Source organism: Macrosteles quadrilineatus, unplaced genomic scaffold (genome assembly GCF_028750875.1).
Source record: "Macrosteles quadrilineatus isolate MER2022 unplaced genomic scaffold, UCM_ALF_1.0 Scaffold_8__2_contigs__length_117827958, whole genome shotgun sequence".
NCBI lineage: Eukaryota > Metazoa > Arthropoda > Insecta > Hemiptera > Cicadellidae > Macrosteles > Macrosteles quadrilineatus.
In genome coordinates, this window is record NW_026542601.1 from 57,112,914 (window position 1) to 57,137,332 (window position 24,419).

Genomic DNA, 24,419 nt, shown 5'->3' on the forward strand with positions numbered 1-24,419 from the left:
GGCAATATTTGACCAAACACAAAAGAAGAACCTTATGAGGATGTATTAAACAGTCAAGCTCGTCACAGAATTGAAATAACACCTAACAGTCGCTATAGTCAAGTTTATTTTATGATTCAGAAGAGGAATGTAATTTAAATCAACATCTTTCTGGGTGTGGTAGTCTACATAGTTTTAAAATCCACGACTCCTTTTCCATCAAATTGGACCGTTAATAACCTCTAACATTGAACAAAGTATGCCCAACTTTATATATACGACGTCAACACAGTTTTTACTCACAGTATGGGTCAAAGATTCGTGAAATGCGACCAACTGCTGATGCGTGATTTACATGTAGGCTACTAAGTGACTATCTTTATTCCATACAACAAATGTAATGAAAAAAACGACGAATATAGGAATATACTTGAGCAAATTATCTAAATATCATAAATAGCTGCTTATTAGGTTATCAGCATTGCCCAGTTCGTATTCTATTTATTTTTCAAATGAAACTCGAATTAATATAAAACATTCATTTGGTTAAAATAATATATCGGTTTGATTAACATAAAATAGTTTATAAACAACCCCTAAATAAAATACAAAGATAAACAGTATTTGTTAATTATTATTTCTTTTATTGCTGACAATATTCCCGTGGTGGAGCACGGGCGGTTAACTAGTAATATATTATATGACCAACCTACGAACTGCAATAACATTGCAATAACTTGAATTAAATGATAAAGCCTCCTCTATAAGGATTAAAACACTGTGTGTGAAGTTTTATTAGTATCTGCTATGCAAAACGAAACAGGAGTTTACTCGATTATTTGTGGTAATTTAGAAGATATGACATTGGATCATAATAACAAAGTAGCTCGTACTACAATCAATAATCAATTATGTACCATTAGTGTGTTTCTTCCGGCTTAAAGGCGTTATTTTTTAGTTTCGGTCTACGTTTTCCGCTGGTAAGATGTATAATTATGAGATATAGTTACGAACTTACGACTTTGTATTGCAGTCGTAAATATTAGTCGTAACTAATATTTATTCACAATATTGTGTGTTGCACTTATTCGGCTTGCAGGAATGGCTGTTGCAAGTAAATTGAGTATTTACATCTTTTATGAGCTAAATAACTCACAGAAATCTTTCACATTGTTATGTGCTAGTAGAAATAGTTACTTATTATGTATAGAAAAACCTAAAAGTTATTATTGAAAACATTTTTAAAAAAATGATTTTTTCTTTACTGATGGTAAAATAAAAACAATTAATGATATGTGCAAATATAACAGTAAATAAAAAATGAGTAAGATATATATGGGTATTGTATTGTACATACGATGGGTGATCTGTAGGCTGGTTGGCCACCCTATATAATATTAAACTCATATCATAAAAAAATTATCGTGTTGCTAGAAGTGGACTAATTCAAAACATTTTATATTGGACATAAAAAATAGGCATAAGTAAAATATATAATATATTTACAAATAACGTAATAATATAAACATATAAAAGTCGTAGGTTTCTTCTCTTTTAAAACGAATGTCTAGTTGACTTCGCTTTTATATCCATACTGCTTCCATTCTGAAAAAATAAAAAAGGAGATTATTATTTTAAACAGTCTATGTAATTTTAGTACGAAAATTAAATTACTTTTCATATTAAGGTTTTTAATATTTGTCCAAAATATCTGTTACCACTATCTTACCATTTATTGCTCGACAATCAAACAATGTTATCCATGATAAACAGTAACTTAATATAAACTTTTGAAACTTCCATGTTATTTTTATCACTTTTTATAGAACTTGATCGAATTAATGATAAATAAAATAACTTTATAACACTATAACTACGAGACAACTATAAATGCGTATTATATGTTTTAACTTTGTGATATGAAACATCCCAAACAGGCTAGTAATAATTAATAGGTCACTTGAGTTTAATTTAAGTGTACTTAAACCCTTAAAACTGAGGGTTGACTACAATTTTCGGCTCTGTATCAAGTTTAGAGAGCTTAGCGATTTAAATACTATGCAATACTGTAACGTGACCAAGTGAAGTGTTTCCCGTTACACGACCACTAGTTTCAAACATAGGTAAATTTTCTAGCTTAAACAACACACATTTTCTATAATCTTCATATTTGGCCAGATTTATATTTTGTGCTATCGTGTGCGTATATTGGTGCTAGTTAATGCGTATTCATGACTTTAAAAACACAGGGATGAAAAGAATGTGTTAAATAACTTGGTGTTCGGCTTAAAAATGAACCTTTATGTTCAAAACAAGGGTCGCTTGATAAAAATAATAGTAATACAATATTATAGGTATTTCAACCTTCTATTTCTCAATAGTTAACCTACCTTTAAACTTGTGTTCGTTCATCCTAACGTAGGTCCTAGTTGCTCTGTTGTTAAATGTCGGTCGGGAACCACCCCACTCTACAGGTAAGTAGACGGGGTCTATGTGCTTGTGGAGCGACTGCATGTCTCTACCGTGTAGAAATATCTAGGAAGAGAATAGGTAATAAGACAGTAGAACAATAGTTGCAATACGACTTAAGTTTAGATAGTTATATACCAGAGTCATCCATTGTGTTAAAAATTGTTTTTTTTATATTTTTGCTATAATATACACAATACGAGCTATTATGTATTATCAAAGAGTAAAGTAGATATATTATGTATGTTTTCACTTCATCTTCCTGCCTCTAGATTGTATAGCTTTGGTATATACACAGGGTGACCCGTAAGTAAAAAGCTTAACTCCGGGAAATTGCTTTATGGGTCAAAATGAAAAGAACATCAAATTTGAATCTTTTTCCGTAATCACCTCGTTCACCAGAATGGCCCTTATTTGCGATCTTGTATTTTTTATAAAAAATTTGTTAATCCTTAGATTGTTTAACCGATCTTTATAAAACGTGGTATGTAGATTAAAACAAGCTTGGTCCAACGGAAGATTTCTAAATGGAGGCTATTTTAATTATTAGAATATAAATTACTAAAAACCGCTGCTTTCATGAAACAATTTCAAGGCCAAAACTTTTATTTAACATTGCAAATGTCCTATCAAACGAAACCAAGTTGAAAAAGATTTAATAAGAGGAATAATTAAAATAAATTTCACAATATTTAGCTGTAAAATGAGGTAGATAAGGGTAAGCTCAGGTCGCACCTCATTTCGCCTTACAATATAATCTAAAATTAATTATACATAATTTGATTGCATTATTTGAATGGCTCTAATTTGTGTTCTGGTCTTTATTTATTCAAGGAGTATGTAATTTAGTCCACAAGATATAACTTTTCCTCTATAATGCTAATTAGAGGATCGGTCCAAGGGCTTTAAAATTTCGAAAATAATAATTGGACTCTATGACAATGAAAAGAATAACTACAATGTTCATTTTGCTTCGTTAATATGTTTTAATTGATTTTTAATTTCACATTGTTGCACATCTAATTAAAATAAAGGAAACATCAAGTTTAATTCTACTTGTTCTATCGTTTAACTATTGTTCAAGGATGTACTCTAAGAGTTTTCAAAGTACTAAGGTGGTGATTTTGAAGGCACATAATGATTGGACACTATGACCACGGAAAAATAACTATTGAGTGTTAACTTACTTTCTTTACATGTATAAATACTTTTTCACATTGCCACAGAGCTAAATCGGATTATTTTTTTTTTTACTAAATTTCGAATTAAATTATTTAGGAACAATTTACCTTAAACATTCACAGTAAGATGATAACTTTATTCCAACTTTTTAAATTTACAATTAACAAGTGTACCTTAGTAGCTAAAACTATTATTAATTAAGTTTTAACTTATAAGTAACATTATTTTTATTCATATGACTGAACTTTTGAATGATTTGTATATAAATGTTTTTATTGTTCCAAACACTCACCCTCTTTCTGAGCTTCTTCTTTAAGAAAGGCCTAAATACAGCGTATATCGCATTGAAGTAGAAGGGTTGGTTGATGACGTGGACTGCCTTCACTCTCAGCGGGATTTTGTCCTGTTGAAACCAAGAATATTTTTTACTATATCTTTGATACAGTATATCGGATTTGAAGCTGACCTAGCTTTAAATATATTTTAAAACAATAATATGCTATAGTACAGTACGATAAATAGTTGGTAACTAATTATTATTTCAGAAATTCTGTTGAAATAAAAACATTATCTGGGTATCTAAAATTAAATAAGGGCTGCTAATAACAATGCATTTTTATAATTGTAAATTGTAATATTCTATAGGGTCTTATTGAAAGGGAATGACTTTAAAACATTCTATACAACTTTAAAAATTGAATCTTAAAATCCAAAAGTAGCCTAAATAAAAACAAATTAATATGAACTTGATTTTTCGTGTAGGTTTTATTCGGTGTGTCATCTAAATGGATGTAGACTAGAATATTTGGTAGAATAAATTGTGGACCTAGAAAAAATCCACTGTAAATGCGTTATACACTTTAAATTACTATTTCTTAATTACTTGTGATGTGATATTTTCTCCTTGATGGTGAGTACCATTCTAAAACTGTTCATAACTCTAATAATCCAGTTAGCCATTACTACTCGGACATACAGTTCTGTATTGTGATATTATTCACCTGTATGATATTAGTGAGGTGCCACGCTAGCGAGGGTGAGATGAGCCTAGCCTGTTGCATGATGGTGAGCTCAGCCAAGTCTATGATGACTATGGTCCCCATCACCTGGAGGGTGGGGTCCTCCATCATGATCTCGAAGATGGTCGTCCCCATGCGGAACGACTCATCCAGTGGCGACTTGTCCAGGTCTATTTTGGCTGCGGAAAAGAGAGTGGATTAAAAACTGTATTTTGTTGGGTTTCGTTTATGAAATACAAAATGGCGTGAAAATGCAATTTACATTGGATATAGAAAGTAGACTTTTGTATCATTAGGCCTATAAAATGGCTGCTTTATACACGTTTTATTTTGGTGACGTTTGAGAGTGCTGATGTTGACTAAATTTCGCTATTTTTTCTCTCTTTTTAGGGTAGATTTTATGATTATTACTTAACCTTTTGGTTATAATTCCAGACGACATACTATCAGTCTTGCTGTATTCTACCCTCAACCCCCGTCCCCCCCATTATATAGTAGTTTATGTATTAGTAGATTATGTAGTTGATTTTCCGTATAATGAAGACCGATCTTACCAATCTTATTAGGAAGAAGTTTATGGTTAAAGAAGTATTTTTGTATAAAGTAAAGTAAGTAAAGTAAATAATGACATAGATAACAATAACTCAGAACTAACTCCTAATAAACCTGCGAGGTTTTCAAACAAAATATTCATTCTTCATTTGTTATGGAAGAACTTAAGTATTCCAAATAAATATCTAAAATATGAACTAATATGAAATTAGATTAGATTTGACTGGCCCTTTTGTATACTTTGGTACTGTATTTATTTATTTGTGTGTAAAATTTAAATGACAGGGTTAGATCATGAACCATAATTTAGATGCTCGATAACTATTTTTTTTTAGTTAATGTTAAAATTGGCCATTTGTCGAACTTGTACTTATAAAGGGAATTGATCATAAACATTGTTCAAATTCTATTAGATTATCTCCACATGTTATGTTTTCCGTTTTTCATCCTTAACACTTGTAAATTTGAAAACGAACTACTAAATACTTTTTGGAACCAGTTTGCTAAAATTATATCTACAAAATTCACGTAATCCATGGATAGTGAAGATTAGCTTATACACACATTCCCCACACCCAGCAACACAGCTACGTCTTGACTCTTGACTGGTACAAGCTACACAGGTCGACCACCTTGACCTATAAACCACCAGAAGTGACGGGACTGAGCTCTTCCTGCAATCCATGCATGGTTCGAGTCACTGTGACAAAGTATGCACCACTCTTGGGTGGATAACTTTATATTTGAATATGTAATAGTTGAATAGTTCACGTCGGTCAAAATCAAACTTAGACCACATTCAGGACCTATGTCATAATTCCCAATTTCATAACCATAAAATGTGCATTACTTTTCCGTTACAAACTTTTAGCATAAACCCCCACATCTAATTTGATCAGCGAACAAACATGAGAATTTAATATTATTCTTAGTGCAACTTATTACTTAAAGAAAAAGTTTATCTTTTCTGTATAGAAAAATATTAAAAAACCTCGTTCTCATAAGTAAAACTTAAACTCTGTCTTTCTAATTAAAACAAGTAGGATTTCTTATCACGAAAAAAATATGAATAGCATCATTAATACATCATGAAAACAAATTTGTTAGCTTACATCATAATGTGATTATTTAGTCCGAAAATACTTAAGACGTTTCAGTTGTATATATTTTTGAGTCGATTAATGGTCTCATTAGTATTTTGTTTTAGTAGTCAAAGTGTAATTTACTTGTCTTGTAGAAATTGTGTATACATACATTTTTAATATTATTAAGTACAGTACTGATTTAATTATGTAGTTGATAGTATTTTTAAACGAAAAAATCTTTTGTGTATACCTGCTTAGTTATCAAGCAAACATTTTTTTTATATTTAACTAACATAAGAATTCTATCAACCCCTCTATGTCACTAGCCTTTCTAATGTTTTAAGGTTTTCTTCATATTTTCGTAAAAGTGAATAAATTGTAATATTGTATTATGGTTGAATAATTGTAAATTGTATTGTAGGGACAAAAGGTTTTATAACATTATTATTGAAAACTGCGGTAGTTTAAAGATCAATATTTAGTTTCAAATCAATTAACTATACCACGCTAAAGCCGGATTTTTTCCATAACAAAAAACGTTTACTATAAATTAGTATCATCCCAGCATTTTTACAGCTATTGTTTTAAAATAATTATGAAGTACATTAAAAATACTTTACAGCAACGCTAGGCCTACAGGAGACACTAAATTGAAATTTACAGCGCTATGCACTTTTCAAAAGCCTCTGGTCAAAAAACAAAGTCTTAATTTTAGTTCAAAGACAAATGTGTTATATATCTTTCAATGAAATATATTCAAATTATGTTGTGAACATTAAAAGTTGCATAATTATTTGTAATGCATAAGAGAAAGTTCAAATACAACATAGCACAGATTCATCATCCAACGCGTTTTAGAACAAAGATAATGTTCTGTTTTCGTCGTATAATTCGACCTACTCGTTAATTTACATACAAACGTCGCGTCGTTGAGCACTTCCTTGTCCTAATTTACTGAGAGGCTTCTAGATGTTTAATTAAAACTATTTTAAAGCGTTCACTTAAATCAAACTGACGACGGCCCCTTCTGAGGGTCTCAGCAGAATCAGTATAAATTATAAACAAATATTGGTTATTATTATGATAAATTATAAACCATTGATGGTTTTTTGACGAATTAAAGCAAACTAGAAAGAGACCGGAAGAGAGGTACAACAAAAAATTAATGCTGTAACCGGTTCTTTCTAATCGTTTCAAATCCCCGCGTTTACGGATCTTTGTGCTAGTCTGTTTCCTGCTCTAATATTGGCCTTCGCTACATCAACCGAGGAACCGGTTTAAAAATGATGTAAAAAAGTTCCCACTACCTACGTCAATGAGTTTAGGTTTTAATCGTATTGTTTGTGGATCACGTGTAATTAGTTCAACCAGTTCAATCGTCCTCCATAGTTTTTATGAACATTTTTTGTTCCTTCTTCTCACTTATCCAGTGGATGAAATCGTATCAACATGTACAAAATCTGGATCTAGATTTTCACAGATATGTGCAGATTGGTATTCAAACTAATCTTGGACGTTTTATTTTACAATCTTAAACATAAGTTATTTATAAGATTTATATCAATCGGTTTGTGTTGTTTCACACAAGTATCTACAGTATCTTAACCCAAAGCTGTAAATTATAAGTATAATAACTTTTTATCTTAAACTAGCTGGCCCAACTGACGTCGTCCTATCCTAATGTCAAAATTTTAATTCAATTTTATGTACATTGATTTACTATGTAATCCATCACAAAAGTTCAAACTGACTCTTATCACCATAAACCAAAGATTAACTTAAGAAGTTAACGTTCACCAATTCGGAAATTGAGCGAGGGTCAAAGATGCATTTTCGATCAACCCCCATGACAAGGATTAAAAGTAATGTTCAAAATCAATCTCAACTCTGAAATAATTGGTTTTGTTTTATAGCATTACATTTAAAACTTGGTTTTTATGAAAACTGATCGAATACCTGAATATCTTAAACGAAATTTTGGCCTGTTTACTCTTGTCATGTAAGGGAAGACTATAGTAACACAAAACAATAAATTTTTACAAACAAAAATGTGTTCATCTCTGAATACGGATGTATCAATCAAAAGCGAGATTGGAGCTATATTCATACTCAACCTTATAATATTCAAGTAATTTCAAAACGGAAGACAATTCTCCCAGTAATAAATTTAATTACCACACTCGCTCCGGTGGTCGAGGTAGCTCTGGTGAGATGCACTTTCTAGTTTATCTGGGAGTTTCTGTAGCCTACTGTGCAAATAGAGGAAATCTAAATGTTTTCTTTCACCAATAAGTCAATCGGACAATCGTTGAGGTATGCAATATCAACATGTATATTTCCTAACATAGCTTTTGTACTGTTAAACAAAATTTGAAAATTAATTTAATATTTTGGTCGAAATCTTGTGAACCATATGCATACTATCAAGATTATTTTATAAATGGACGTCATGTCTTGTTATCCCTTTAAAGAATCGATGATTTACAAGTAATTATACCCTGATGTTAATTTAAATTCCTTTAAGATGAAATGGAATATTTTTCAAGGTTTGGATCCATTAAATACACAATTTTCGCTAACTCTATTCTTTAAGTATCCATAATAGATATGTATACAATGAAATTAAAACATAATAAACACATAAATGCATAAAAAATATTATATAATTATAGTATTAAGTATTTATGTGATGTAGTTTTTGTTCAATATACAAGCATAACTAATTCAAAGCGTTTACAAACTGGTTTAGCTACTGGCTATTTTATTTTTATAGCGAAAGCATCAATTATAATCTTTAAATTGGTTAAAACCTTTTTTGTCCTAGGACACTAGTCACTAGCCCAGGATTTGTTCACATTAGAACAGGCTTTACCTTTGAGGTTGCGGTATTATCACTTAGATAAAATCCATTGATGATTTGGGAGGCGTTGAACCAAGAGTCCCTCAAAGCCCCCCCCCCCCTCACAAAGTCCCTCGCTCCCCAATCGGTGTAAAAACATTAAAAATAAATCATCAAATCTATATAACTAAACGTTAAATTATTCCTTCCTATTGATTACGTACATTTCAACTTGATCATTTATGAATGCTTAAGGATATTTTCAATCATCACATGACAACAATACAATTATTGTTATTACTATTGCCCATCGGACAACCCAACATTGCTAGTTCCAGAAAACGATTACTTTCTTTCTCCAAAGACAATCAGCCGTTGGTCATTTTCTCAGCTGTTATTGTTATTGTTGTCATAACCAGTGTTATGTGTCTAATTGACGTTATCGTGGAAAATATCACAGTTACTTTCCCTGCTGGCCTTTGTCCACTGACCAGCGGCTTACAACAGTCATGATTGGGGACCAAGCATGTTGAAGTGTTAGTGTTTCAAGAAACATTATTTCACTGGACGTTTGTGGTTGTAGCAGATCAAACTTATGGGTTTTTTACATTAATAGTTCAAGAGTGCTTTTGTCATTTTATTCGCCATTATTATATTCTAATCCTCATTTTAATTCGTTGCAGAATATATATGTAAACAGACCTACCACGTATTCCGAACGAATAGGTTTTTAAGTGAAGTTATTACAGTATCTGAATATCTAATCAAGATATTTTACACATTTTTAACGTGATAAATGTCAAAACTTATTCCTTTGTTGCTCAATAAAATATTACAATTTTGGAAGTTAATTTGTTAGCCATTATTTTAGTATTACAGTACACACTATTACCATTATTCCTCAGTTTATAAAGTTATCTGGGTACTAAGGTATACTAAGTCAAATTTTGCCTCAAAAGTAACAGTCTGTCATACATTATTGAGAATAATTTAGTGATAAGCTTAACTAATGAAAACTAGTTACGAATGTTTAATCCTATATTACATACTTTTATCATTTATTTGTTAGAATTTTCTTCAAAATTAAGGTGATATTAATGTGGATATCAGTTGGTATATGAGTATAACTCTCTATAACAACCGATTGATAAATTTATGTTCTTGCAAAAAAACTTTATAGAGATTCATAAGACACATTTCGTACTATGAAAACATCTAACTAGAGTAAAAAAATTGAATTAGATGAAGTGTGCTAAAATTATATGCCTACCATGTCCGTAAACAGCATCAAAATAATTGATAATGACTTAGTTTTTAATTCATAACAACGATATCCTAAACTTAACTTGTTTTGAAGAGAGAAGTTATTTGAAACCATCCTATAAAGAAAGATAATTTTTCAGCGTACTTAAATTATACCTTGTCCATGAACAATGTAAACTAATTGAACTCAAGCATCATAAATCAACTATACAACTTCAGGAATTCAATGAAAATAGTCAGTACAAAGCTGGTAAAGCCCTGATCGTCCCTATAATGTCCTTTTTATGGTCCAATCATACGACAAGCCTATTCCCTTCATGCCCAACGCTTTGTGTTTAAGGACAATGGGTGTTTTACACTTGCCGTAACTCGTACAATAATACCCACAAGTAGGTCGAATATTTAATAAGATTGAGGTATATTCTTAAGGGGTTTCCCGACTCCAAATATCCAGATTTATTGAGATGTTTTGCTTAAGGGGGTTTGGTCAAATGTTGATTTTTTTTAATCAATCGAAGATGATCCCTGGTAAATGTTTCGTCCTGATAGACCAGCAATGGCAGTTTTGAGGTATATTCCTATCAGGTTTGTGTAATAATATATTTCACTATTAGTCTTGAAAGTGGCCCATTTAAGGGCAAGATAGTGGTTTACAACTAACTATTGAGCCGCTGGATGAATCGGTTGTGGTGAGTCGGTTGTGATAAGTCGGTTGTGATAAGTCGGTTGTGATAAGTCGATTGTGATGAGTCGGTTGTGATGAGTTGGTTGTGGTGAGTCGGTTGTGGTGAGTAGTAAACAATATTCATCACGATGCAAAAAGTCACATGAATTGTCTTGTATTTAAATGGTAAAATATTATTCCATACTATTGTAATTATTTTTAAAGTAGTCATAGCAGAAGGCTGCAATTAATTTAAAAGTTAATGACCTCATTATAATTCTGTAATACTATAGAAATACATGCATTAGTGATCCTGTTGAGCTAAACAAAAACTTCAATTGTTTAGGAAAAGTTTGTTTGGGGAATACAAAAGTTTGCTTTAACAAAGAAAAATTATGTTTGGGACCGGCGAATTCGTACATTTTGCCCGATGGGAAATATACGATTTTAGGATAACTCAGCTGTAAGGAAATGAGCTATTTTTTACAGAGTGGTGTAAAGTGTTTTATCAAACTGTTTTATTCAACTATTTATAAACCAACTAAAGCGCTCTGGTATCTATCCAATGAGGGAAGCGAACCTGTAAATATGGATATAATTTTGAAATCAGTTGGTTGACATCAGCACATCCAAAAGTTACTAGAAGAATCAAAACTAAGAATATATTATATAATCGGATGATTAGTCTATCAGGTACATCTTGAGTCAATGATAAGAGCTGTAGCAAGGTCAATATCTAAAGCGGAAACAGTGAGATTACTTATCTGTATTATCAATAACATTTCTGTAACTGAAACATTCTGTGGAGTAATGTCTTTTCTCCATGTAGCATAGATATTCTGTTTTCCCCACTCTAGAATTTTCAAACAAACTCACCAGGTATTAGGCCACACATTTTTCTGCCCAGGCGGTCCTCCCCTGGTATACTGGCGAAGTGGCCCAAGTCATACACAACGCTGCACTCTGACGGGACACAGTAGGAGTAGTAGTCTGGGTACTTGGCTTTGAAGTCGTAATACTGCTTTACCTTTGACACAAAATTATAGGTTATCAGTGATAAATTTGTGTAACTACACTAGTTATAGCATATATGTAGTTCTGTGTTAACTACGTTAGTAAACATAAAATTATGTTATTGGTCTAGCTTTTGGAGGAGGTTGTTTTTCAACATTAACATAGGAAAGGGTTTCCCGACTTGGAGATGTTTTAAAGTTTTGGATAGCCTCTGTAGCTCTAGATCACAACATTATTATTGGATTAAAACCTTAGTGACTGGCGGAGATAAAATATATTTATTTACAGCTTTACTTACACACTGAAACGCTTTTTCCACATTGTGTTTTCTTCCTCGCAGGAATGCCGAAAGGAATATGTCGTCCATTCTGGCATGTAGGCCTTCCACACCTAGAAAATGTAAAATGTGTATTAAATATATACTGTTATACTATACAATTTGTCAACCACTGTTTATGTGATAAATGTGGACATACATAATCCATGTTTGATAGTGCACCGGATTCAGAAACTGGTGGAAAATGTGAGCAAATAGTTATTTATTTTGTAAGTTCTTATACCACCAACTACTTCAAACATAGAATTTATCAAATTTCGTTTTATCCTACTGCTTCTATCGCGAATAAATTAAATTAGATTGCAAATAAGATTGACTATATGATATTCACAATAAATTTCACCAGTGCATAAATTGTGTTGCACAAAATTATAAGTCCATAAGGATTTAATTTAGAAAAGACCACGGGATAATTACGGTTACGGTACGATACGGTCCTGCGTTCATAATCCCATCGTTCGCATATTTATGTGAAAGGCAGATTGATATGAAAATATTTTAAAGATATAAAGAGCAAAGAAAACTTGTATGATTAATAGTGATTGAAATATTTTGATTGTTTAAGCATCAGATTCTATGATCATTTAAGTTTAACTTGATGGAAAATCTGTTAAATTTACAAAGGTAAACATGTTTTTCACCAAACGTAATCATTATTGTTTCGGTTTTCTCGCAAAGTAAACATTAGCAGGTTTAGTGTCGATGTTAAAAAAATAACATCCTGTACACTCCTATACCATAAATAACTTTAAAATATCGTATCAAACTTCGAGAAATATGTTACAAATATAACATTTTGTGGGTTCATAGTTATAGTTATACACAAAAACTTTAAAAACTGTTGGACAAATATTCATAAGCTTTACACAAATTTGCCTAACCCCACTTGGTAAGTTTGCAATGAAGCAAATTTGGGTCTGAAAACATACATCCAACAAAGACAAATTCCTTCTTAAAAAGTACAATTGAAACAATTAACTCTACTTTACAAGTGCTCGCACAAACAAAAGAGGTCAAGCGAATCAATGAAGCGGGCGAATCTGCAGATTTGTTACAACGAAATGCATCGAGGCCTTGAGGGTATCTTTGAATAAAACATCAGATAGTAATGGAGAGTTGGTGACAAAGCTGAGGATTATCATAATGTACATGTAATTACTGACAAAAGATGACACAGAATAATCACAGGCCTACGTCAATGTTGTCTACTAGTGAGTGGTTAATGAACACGTGTTTTTGAACACCGAGGCTATGCATTTTTCAAGAAAAACATTGGACCTTTTGTGTTATTTCACTACTACTCAGTTCACTATCACTAATTAGTATATTAGGTTAGGTTAGGACTATGTTTACGGACCTTTTCCGTTAACATAGTCCTAACCTAATATACTAATTAGTGGTAGAGAATTAATGGAAAAGGTCCAAACTGTTAAGATCATCTTATTTTTTTCTGCTTGGTAATTATCATTAAGCATCAAATTGAAAAATGACAACTCAATGCTGCTGCGATTGTAAATAACAACTTGAAATTTGGTTTAATTGGTTTAAAACAATTCGTGGTCATTATTGTATCTGAGGTAAGGTATAATTTCCGTTCAGTCCAATAAATTCTTGCTAGATAATTTCGATCCGACTGTATTCATTGAACATGTTTGAATTTATGATCGCTGCGAAACCATTCTGGTTAGATTTAAATCAGGCTAGCTTTGTTTCTAAGCTCTTTGATTATCATTAAGAATAATTGGGCAGGCCCTACGTTAAAATCCCGTCCTCATCCCGTCTTACACCTTCAAATCAAATTGCATTAAAATCAAACAAAAATTACTCAAGTTATCGCGTTCACGGTCATATATATATGTATATTTGAACAAATAGTGTTTTTGGCCCCTGGCCTGACAAAATCAATATGCAAAATTAAATTGGTCCCAGGCTCCAGTCTTACCATGAGACCTATAGTAATAGCTTCTTCCCTATAGGGAAATTCACTAAAACTTTTGCTAAACTTGTGACAGCTAGCCTGACCATACTACTGGACCGAATTACACGCGGGGTATACCAATAGAAATATATTTTCCAGTAGATGTGCAGAATCCCTTTATGAATTAAAACAAGTTCAAAAACAAAGACAACAAATTAATTTAAAATTAAAAAAAATTACATGGGCCTTATGGGTTGCCATGCTGGTGACGAAACAACAACAAAATATAATCAGAAAATTAAAACAAATAGAATAAATTCCAATCACATGTTTTATTTACAACGTAGTGTGAAAATAGAGAAGTTTGCACAATACATACTTTTTGGTCAAGTTCTCGACCACGGGGCGAGCTCTATAGTTAATTAAGTAATTAGTTTCCTTGAATACAACTTTTTTAGTGGTAACAGTTTGTTATGTTAAGTATGAGACTTAAGTTTTGACTTTGACACCCACAAAAAACTTTAAACTGAAAGACCAATAATTATCAGATTTTACAATCAATTATTCTCCTAAACAGATTAAAGAATATGTTTATCTCTGTTTGTTTCATTTTCCATCGTGCATAGGTTTTTACGTTATATTTTAATCATAATGTTTCTGCTTATAAAACTTTCTTAATAAAACATTGTAGGCCTATACAGTGTGTAAATTAAGTATTGAAACAAATCTGTATTTTTAAAACCGAAATAGATAGAAATATTCTGTTTGTGACAATAATTCTTAACAAAGGTTCCGCAATTTTTACATCTAAAATATTTTTTACCCCCCTAACATGGTAGGGGGTAAGGGTTGAATCTTTTTTTTCAAATAGCAACCCCTATTGAGTGACCTCTCATTTTGAAGGGTTTGTCAAAAGAAACACAATGACGCAAATCCGAGGTGAATATCTCACCCCTAGCCAAAATGGTAGGTATTCCAAAATTTGATTTACTGTATAGGAAAAAGCACCAATTTCACAAATAATGGAAAGAAATCTGTATTTTAAAAACCGAGATAGATAGAAATATTCTGTTTGTGGCAAGAATTGTTAACAAAGGTTCCGCAGTTTTTACATCAAAAATATTTTTCAACCCCCCTAACTGGGTAGGGGGAAGGGGGTGACTTATTTTTTTCAAATGTCAACCCCTATTGAGTGACCCCTCATTTTGAAGTGTTTGTTAAAAGAAAAACAATGACGCAAACCCGAGGTAGATATCTCACCCCTAGCCTAAATGGTGGGTATTCCAAAATTTAATATTTGTAAAAAAGCACCCATTTTGGAATATCCACCATTTTGGCTAGGGGTGAGATATTCAACTCGGATTTGCATCATTGTATTTCTTTTGACAAACCCATCAAAATGAGGGGTCACTCAATAGGGGTTGCTATTTGAAAAAATTAAGTCACCCATTACACCCTACCCTGTTAGGGGGGTAAAAAATATTTTTGATGAAAAAAATTGCGGAACCTTTGTTAACAATTATTGCCACGAACAGAATATTTCTATCTATTTCGGTTTTAAAAATACAGATTTGTTTCAATACATAATTTACACCCTGTATATCATAAAGTTTTATATCATAGTATAGTACCTATCAATGCATCTATTATTTAACAAAAGTACAAACCAACCTTCCACTAATATTCTAAGTTTCCTAATATTTTCTGCAAGAGCTTCCGGTGTTTCGTGCAGTTCTTTCTCGGCAACTTTTCTAAATTCGTTCTTGATGTTGGAGGGATCTGGGCTTGGTCTGACGATGCCATCTATGTCTGCTTGCAATTCTGTTAAGTTGTAATCTGGAACAAAACACATTCATCAGCTCTAGGCCTTGATGAAAACAATAACAGCTCATTAATATCGCTAACCTTTTAAAACGCCATTAGATAAGAACTAAAGACCAGCTATATGTTCCACAAGCTTACAATAGCTCAAGTTAACATAATACAAAGTTTGATATAATTATTTATAAGAATAAGAAAAGACGGAAAATAATGAAACTTTGATGAAAAGCATTCAAAAGCCAGAAACCGGAGTAGGTTAAAATAATAAAAACCCAATATTTCGTACGGTGGTAAAGAAACAATTACCTTGTTTTTTTTACTTATACTCTTAAACACTCACCAATCCGACAAAAATTATGTTAGACAGCTTATGTACGTTTAAATACTATTTTTAATGTTTCATAAGCACCTTAAACAGTTTTTTTTTTTTTTTTTTTCATAACGTCGTATATGACTGTTAACGTTGTTGTAAATGCACTTATATGCTTAATGCAATAAGGATTTATTCTATAACCTTTGTTTCGCCAGTAAAACTAAACAGATTTTCACGATTGAGGTATAATAATTTCACAGCGGATCCTGTGGAAGGGCGAATGGCAGTTAAGAAGGCAGTTCTGTTTAGGGCTTCGCCCCTCTAGCCTTTGACTCATTTCTAGAGGACGCTTTCAAAGACCAAAGCTGCTGACCAACTCACGTATAACAGTTTTAAATCTGAATTAGTTGTAATTTTAAATTCATCAACCGATTACCTTCCGTTTAACTTTTAAAATTAGTCATGTTTTAAACAAGATACAAAAAGGGTTCTCCAAGAATCATACAATTTAACTTCGTTTAATGCTTTACCATAGTACATTTCTGTACGCTAAGATTATTCACCACCTATCTTATGCAAATACAAAAATAATTATGCCACAGTACTATGTAGGTGAGTCAGCCTGTAAGATTATTGCATATTCTCATCATCAGTCCTTCTCAGATCAAACTGTTAATATTAGGTTTTGTAAGTGAGCTACTTCACTTGCAAGTGGTTCGGTAATTTTAACCACTTGGCTTCACATTATACTATCTACTCTTAAGCTCTTTACAATTAACTGTTTACCAGTTGGTTTGTTTGTAAATAGAAATGTCTCGAGGTTACATTGTGTCCAGCCACCAAGGTCAAGTAAGGATGAAGCCTCCAGTAAGGAAAGATTCTCAAGGTCGATACAACGGTCCTGGACAACAACCGGAGGCTGGGTTGAGGATGGCAAGGTATTTGAGACAAACTGACGTATAACTACAACGAATCTTTCTACTAAGTATAAGCTTTCAAACAACTGGTCCCACATTTTTCCAAATAACAAACTAGATACATTATTGTCCAACTCCGCCCGGAGCCACATCTAATCTCTACGCTACCCATCAATCTTTATCTTGTACTTGTTGTGCTCTCGGATGAGATTTGTAGTGTTAAGTATAAAATATTCTATATACAGTATATAAGGGTTGGACAGTCGGTTTTGACAGATTTGTGACCACCGCATTGAGTTGGGATAAGCCCGTTTGTAAACACGATGACTACTAGAAACAAAACCATACGAATCTCCTAAACAATCATTTACATAATCATATTCTATTAGTTTAAAGTAGCACGTTTAAACAAACAAACGTTATTCAACAATCGATATAAAACACTTGACTTACTACGTTCTCAATTGCAACGTTTTTTTTTTTGTGTTGAATTCTAAATAATAGTCCAGTTTGTTGGATTAAATAAAACTTGTTTATAAAGTTTTTGTTACAGATTCAAAGCATTACCTTTTTTAAGCATTTTCTTGACCTTACCTCTTTCTGTGCTTCTTAACCCGTATCGTTTTGACGAATCGCGTGCATAGGGGTACACAAAAGTAACACAAATCTCTATCTAACGGGGCAAAACAACGAGCGTGCAATGCCCTCGTAGAACCAAGAGGAACGTGTCAAATTTAAATTTCAGATCCGGTAGAGAAGGTAGTGTGGGACAATGGGGAATGGGTGACTTGCGATTTACCCTCAAATGAATCATTCAGTAACAAATTAAGAAGAAGAACAAGGACGAGTATCATTTACCTGATTAAGACAATCTGAGAACTCATCTGCATCTTGATTGTTGACTTTTCTGATACGACTACAACTTAGATTAATTTTGACTGGAGGGAGGGAATTCCCCGATGCGGATAAAACTATATCCTCGCCTAAGAGGCTATATAGGATCAGAATCCGATATAACTTGGATCAGTATGAATGTAACCAATGAAACATGGAACTTCATCCTCAAACTAGGCCGGCCACACCGTACTTGTGTACCATGCTATTAAATAATAAATAAATTAATTAATGCTATTAAATAGATTGATACTCGTACTATTCTAAAGACAACACTTTTAATTTTTATTTAATTTGTCTAGGGAAGATGTACGCAACTGCATTGTATAATTTTGTACCACAGCTACATTATCTCAGACTTGTTTACATTGATTATGACCTTCGACACTTTCCATTAGGCCTATAGACGTAATTGTGACTCAAATAGTTTCGGTTCTGCATTTGTGAATCATTCTTACAGAATAGCTAAATCATCTTGCTTAAGTTGCTAACACTGTATTTACTTCATTATTGTCAGGACCACATAAGTTTGCAGTTGAGGGAGGAGCCTATTTACCATATGGTTTTGAATGAACCAATGAGAACGGTGCGGTGTTGCCAAATCTAATAATACCAGCTGATTTGAAAATATTGCTTTTATATTTTAATTAGTGTTGTCAATGGGTGATGTGGCAACGTCGCGCTAGCCTTGTCTTGTAATTGGCTGCCACCAACTGCAAACTTACGTGGTCCCGACAATAATTTAAACTACTTCTACTACAGTAGTTAAGCATAAGCTCTTGCTGATAAATATTTCTCATTCTCACAGAGCTACGAAACCCTCAAAAGCTTTTCTTAAGATTAGTATTTTCTCGTAATTATTTTCTGTTAGAATGTTACTGGGTTGTTTAGGATATTCATTCAAGTCTGTCTACATTTTTCAAATTTACTCTGCTAGACAAATTGGAGGGGATTTTTACATTAACCCCCTGAAAATTGCCCCTGAAAAACCGATCAAACAGACCAAAGTAAAGACCTATTTAAAAATCCAACTTGATCCTTGTAGGTTTTTAAAACACAACATTTCTATGAGAGGGTTTTTATAAATGTACTACTAATTTATTGAAACTCATTTTTTTATGCAAGGGTGCCTCCATACACAAAATTTATGATTTCGTTTTAAATAATATGTGAAATTGACATTTAAAATTCCAAGTCTTTGGATTCATCAACCTTTATAAAAATACTGTCTTATAAAACTCAAAGTGCTGAAGTGGCTCCTCCAACCCAAGATCACGATCAAACGTTTTGCAAGATACCGCGATGAGTGAGACAGTGCGTCAGAGAGTGAGTAAATGGAAACTGGATTGTGTAACAATAGATATTTATTTATATACAATGAGTAATATAGGACAATATTTATATCGAAGAGTTGGGTCAAATTATCATTGATGATATCATTAGTCAACAACAACCAACTGCTGTCACTTTTCAAACATAGAGATCGAGGTTTAAAATTAATGAAATTAAAAAAATCTCATGTAAATTAACAAAGGAAAAATAACGATTGTTTCACTAATCTTAAATCGTATTTTAACCTTGTGCAAATTTTGAGATTTTTTATTGTTTCCTTGCCTGCGTCAAAAATTGAAAATGAACTTGGTCGAGCATGTTGTGACCAAATTTATACATATTTATAGTATAGTTAGTAAATGATTTACTAAGTGATTCCTTCGATTTTAATATGGGGATGTTTCACAAGTTAATGTTTTCCAATATTACTATCATTATGAAAGTCAAGTGGTTTTAGAGTTTCTTATGACGCGTTATTTGTCTAATGAAAATGAAAGTACGTCATTAATTCTTTGGATTTACATATTTTACTTTTTAACAGTTAGCTTACACCACTTTCTACCACAATGCCTTTTATTTCCGGTATTATAATGAAATTCTTCTCATTATCCTACTAACTTTTATTAAAATCGTTTGTTCTGCGTACAAAAAATACTCTAATGACTAACTCTGGAAAATATATTGCAGTTACAAACAATAACGACACTAGTACTGATCCTTGTATTACTCCATGTTTAACTATTTTACTACTTTAAATGTCATAAATATCAATGAAATCGGATTCGTTTCCTTCCCAAAAATCTTATATCCAAATAGAAAAACGATAACAAGGGAAAAACAAATTACCGCAACTTTATTAAGACTGCCAGACGTATAAATTGCAAAGGAAAGGTCATGTTTTGCAGGGTTTTATTTCTTTCTTTCTTTATCCTTTTGTTCGTTCTATCAGGCTGCAGTCATGAATCCTAGGTCATGTTTGCCAGATTCATGTTCTATCGTTACTTTAGACCTACTGTATGCCTACTTATCTTGACAATATCCAGCACGACTCTATCTATACTCGGGGACAACAGACAAACCACGAATGTACTTCGGAAGAGACATTGCACAGATAAAGCACGGTTGCATCGCCGTGACTAAAGGAACACAAAGCAGTAGAAACGGCGAAATCGGCGTCACGGTTTAACGGGTGACAGTGACTAGAGACTAGACAATAACAGCTCCTATGGAGCGTAACTGTGAATAGAGATTTGTTAAGTAAACGTATTATGTAGTACGATTAGATTTGAGTTTGTGATGGGGTTAATTCTTTTCAGAAAGTACCAATATTCATTGAGTAAAACAATGGCTGAATCCTGAACTCTTAACAAACTGTCTTTTATCTTAATAGGTGAATTTTATAAAAAACCTCCTATGATTATAGAGTTAAGATTGGGAGAATTTGATAAATAATTTTAGAGCTATAATTTGTATACCCCACATTGCATTCAGAGATCACTAAAACCACTATATTCAAAATGGCATTGTTAGCTCAGGACTAAGATGCAATTCGGTTAGGTTGAGTTAGAAAATCATATCATGTCCCCGTATCCGGCTTCCGACACGACGACGTGATGCAATTTTACGGTCCTTGATCTTGATCCGAAAATGTGTCACTTACGCTATAAGAAGGTTTGCTACCTAGTCCACTGTCCTATACCCGACCAGGATTCATACCCTTAAAACACCCTGAATGCCACTGACGCAAATGTATACAGAATTAGCTAAAATAACTTTCACAAAATTGACTGATCTAAAAATCAGCCTAACTAGTGTTAAAAAGGCTACATGAAGCAGGAAGACAGCTTAGATTTGTGTATTCATGAGATTAGCTGTAAGGCCGGTGACCTTTTATCAACACTGGGTTATCACACCACTACCAAAGCATTTGTTTATCTAGGCTGTTTAAAACATCATCGTTTGACCGTCTCAAAATTAAACTTCGCTCTGTTGTGCAAACTGTTGCAAAAATTGATCTGATTACCAACCCGATAATGTGAGATATTTTTCTTATACGCGTGTTAGCTAAAAAACATATTTCTGATAAAGACGATATCGTTAAATGTATGACAGCGAGTCTTTAGTTTCAGTTTTCCTTCTAACAGCGGTGTCAACATTCACTTGTGCTAAATATCGAGAGCTTTTCAAAATTAGGTTATAGTAAAATATGTTATGTGGTTCTCTTTCTTGATCAATAATTAAAAGTTTTGATAGGAATCTTTTAAACTTGATTTACGAAATTAGTTTTTAATTTGATTACTTGACTTTTTATGTTTGTACGGTAGTTAAAATAAAATAGGCTTTTCAAGTAAATTACATTCATATAATCGCGATACAGACCTTTTTTGGAAACCGTTAAGGTGCATTTATTACACCATCAAATTAAATTAATTATAATAAACTTTTTATAGTGTTAACGTACTGCAATTTTTATAAAAAATTGACATGTATTTCATAAATTGTTATTGCTACGCACCTTCACGAATGATTCTAAATAGATATACTACGCTTAAATGTAATATGAGTATTTGACGTTTTATAATTCCTGAAGCAACTCAACATTTCATAGATTTTGTTTGAGAATTTGTTTACATTACTCTTTGAAAAATGCTATGCATTCACTGTAGGAGGTCATGTTTGTGCTTGGATATATAATGCATTCCAGCTTAATATAAAGGTTATCTCTATTCATATCATAAAGAAAAAAGTGTTATACAGACATAGGTTGAGGGTTCCCATGCTTCTCTTTGGCATATTAGTCTATTTTTAACCTTTCTCCTTACATGGTTACATGGTTTGTGAGTTTGTGTGGACGTAAAATATTTCTTTTAATAAACACGTAGCCTCCCTTTACGAATGACGTAGCAAAAATATAATAATTACTTCTGTAATTAATTAAGTATTCAATCATTTGTGACTGCGAATCATTCATTTATAGAACTCTGTGTAAATGGAATGGATGAGATGAAATATGATGTGCTTGAATAATGATGTGTGATGTACAATATGATCAATTATGTGAGTGTAGTATGGAGCGGTATGTCTAGTTGATTATTGCTATGACAAGCTGGTTCCGAAACTCGTAATTTATGATCACTTAGGAACAAAATACCTCATTTAACCTTTAACATCGTTCTCGCACCTACACCCTCCAAACTTACAACAATCTACGTATAATCTGGCATTTCAAACTAAGATACTTAACAGGTGAACTATAGATAAATGCATTGCCTCTAGGTTATGAGGCCAGCGCAACAGCACATGTCCAGCGCTGGTATAACGGCACTATACCATTATACCACTGTCTCTACCACTACCACTATGGTATGTGACCGGTTACAGGTCAACTGACGCAAGACATTGCATCCTACACCTTTCCCAACCGTAACTGTTGACCAAACACTTCATCAGGATGCGACTAAAATTACGTACGGCTTTATTAAAAAGTAATTATTCATGTTTGCGGTTGCAAGAGTCCATTAGGTTATAAAGTGTCTACGAACTCTTCTACTCTTATACTTCATTCATTCATCCTCTGCTATTCCCTTTTTTCCCTTTCTATTTCGTTTTCGGAGCGACACTTATAATAAATCTTTTGGGGTCATTAAATTTGTTGAATATATTCATTAATATGCTGTATTCATATTCATCGTGTGTACTTTAACGGTTATTATCTAAGCTTACTGTTGGGGAATATGAATAACCTTGAATTCAGTTTTCTTAGACAATGTTTTGGAGTCCCGGCTTCGACAACAGGCGTCTTAAGAAATGTTGAATAGTTTCGACTATTTGCCTTCGAAAGGGCGGGTTGATTCTAAAAAGCTTTGTATATACATTTAAATTACCTTAGATATTGGTAAGATTTACGAGACGATATTACAATATTCAATTTAATGTATTTTAAACGAATATAATATATACCGGAAATATAATAAATAATAAATTAATAATATTAATAATAATAATTATTAATAAATCGAATATAATAAATTTGTATTGGACACAACAAGTGTTTTGAATAGCTATTAATATTTCTATCGGGCCTGTTTCATTCGGTCTACTTAAGTTAAATTAAACAAGAATAGTTACAGATTGCTAATGCAATACAAGCCCAAAAGATTATTAACATTGTTTAGGGTTGATGCAGACCCTCCAAAGTTACAAAATCAAAAACCTAGCTTCGTGTGTGTGATAAATTGTAAGCATTTTTATTTTGACCTCACATCGAAACTAATAATACAATTTTAACGCTTGAATAATATTTGTCAAGTTTATAGTTAGAAAAACAACAAAGTTATCGTGGTGTTCAAAGTCATCGACGCGTAATTAAATTTAATCAGCTACAAAATAATCAACAGGTTATGAACGCTTGACTTGGTCAAGACAATGTTGAAAGTCAAGGACAACAAGTACAGTGTTGTATGTGTTTAGTGATATGTTTGGACAACATCTAGGAGAGATTCAACCCTCGCACATTGAGTGCACATCAAATATTTGAAGTGACTTGCACCTCCCAAGGTTTGTGTGTTGTCTGAGGTGATGCTCAGTGTTAGTTATACACCATGTATCAGGCTGAGGTGATGTAAAACCTTTTAATCGATACAGATTTGTTTATATTTCAACTGAATCTTTGTATTTAAATCATTGTTGTTTATTTGTTTGGAGGGTTACATTTAAAGACGCGGTGAATTTAAATTTAAACGCTTTTTCTTTCTCACGATATCATAAGGTTAGACGTAAAATATAAAGAATTTTAGCAAATTAACGTGGAAGAAATAAGTT

The 24,419-nt window shown here is 32.5% G+C and overlaps 1 protein-coding gene across 1 annotated transcript in view; it reads right to left on the reverse strand.

Annotated features, from left to right (window-relative positions):
* Positions 1-1,464: 1,464 nt before the first annotated feature.
* Positions 1,465-24,419, reverse strand: part of LOC129001396 (clavesin-2-like) — a 31,917-nt gene continuing 8,962 nt past the window's right edge. Inside the window, exons 2-8 of the mRNA XM_054428650.1 lie at positions 15,993-16,157; positions 12,365-12,456; positions 11,929-12,079; positions 4,632-4,828; positions 3,923-4,033; positions 2,370-2,514; positions 1,465-1,584 (exon numbers count right to left, since the gene is read on the reverse strand). Of these exons, the coding sequence (XP_054284625.1) occupies positions 1,547-1,584; positions 2,370-2,514; positions 3,923-4,033; positions 4,632-4,828; positions 11,929-12,079; positions 12,365-12,456; positions 15,993-16,157 (899 nt within the window). The 3' untranslated portion in view covers positions 1,465-1,546. The remainder of the gene's footprint in view (positions 1,585-2,369; positions 2,515-3,922; positions 4,034-4,631; positions 4,829-11,928; positions 12,080-12,364; positions 12,457-15,992; positions 16,158-24,419) is intronic.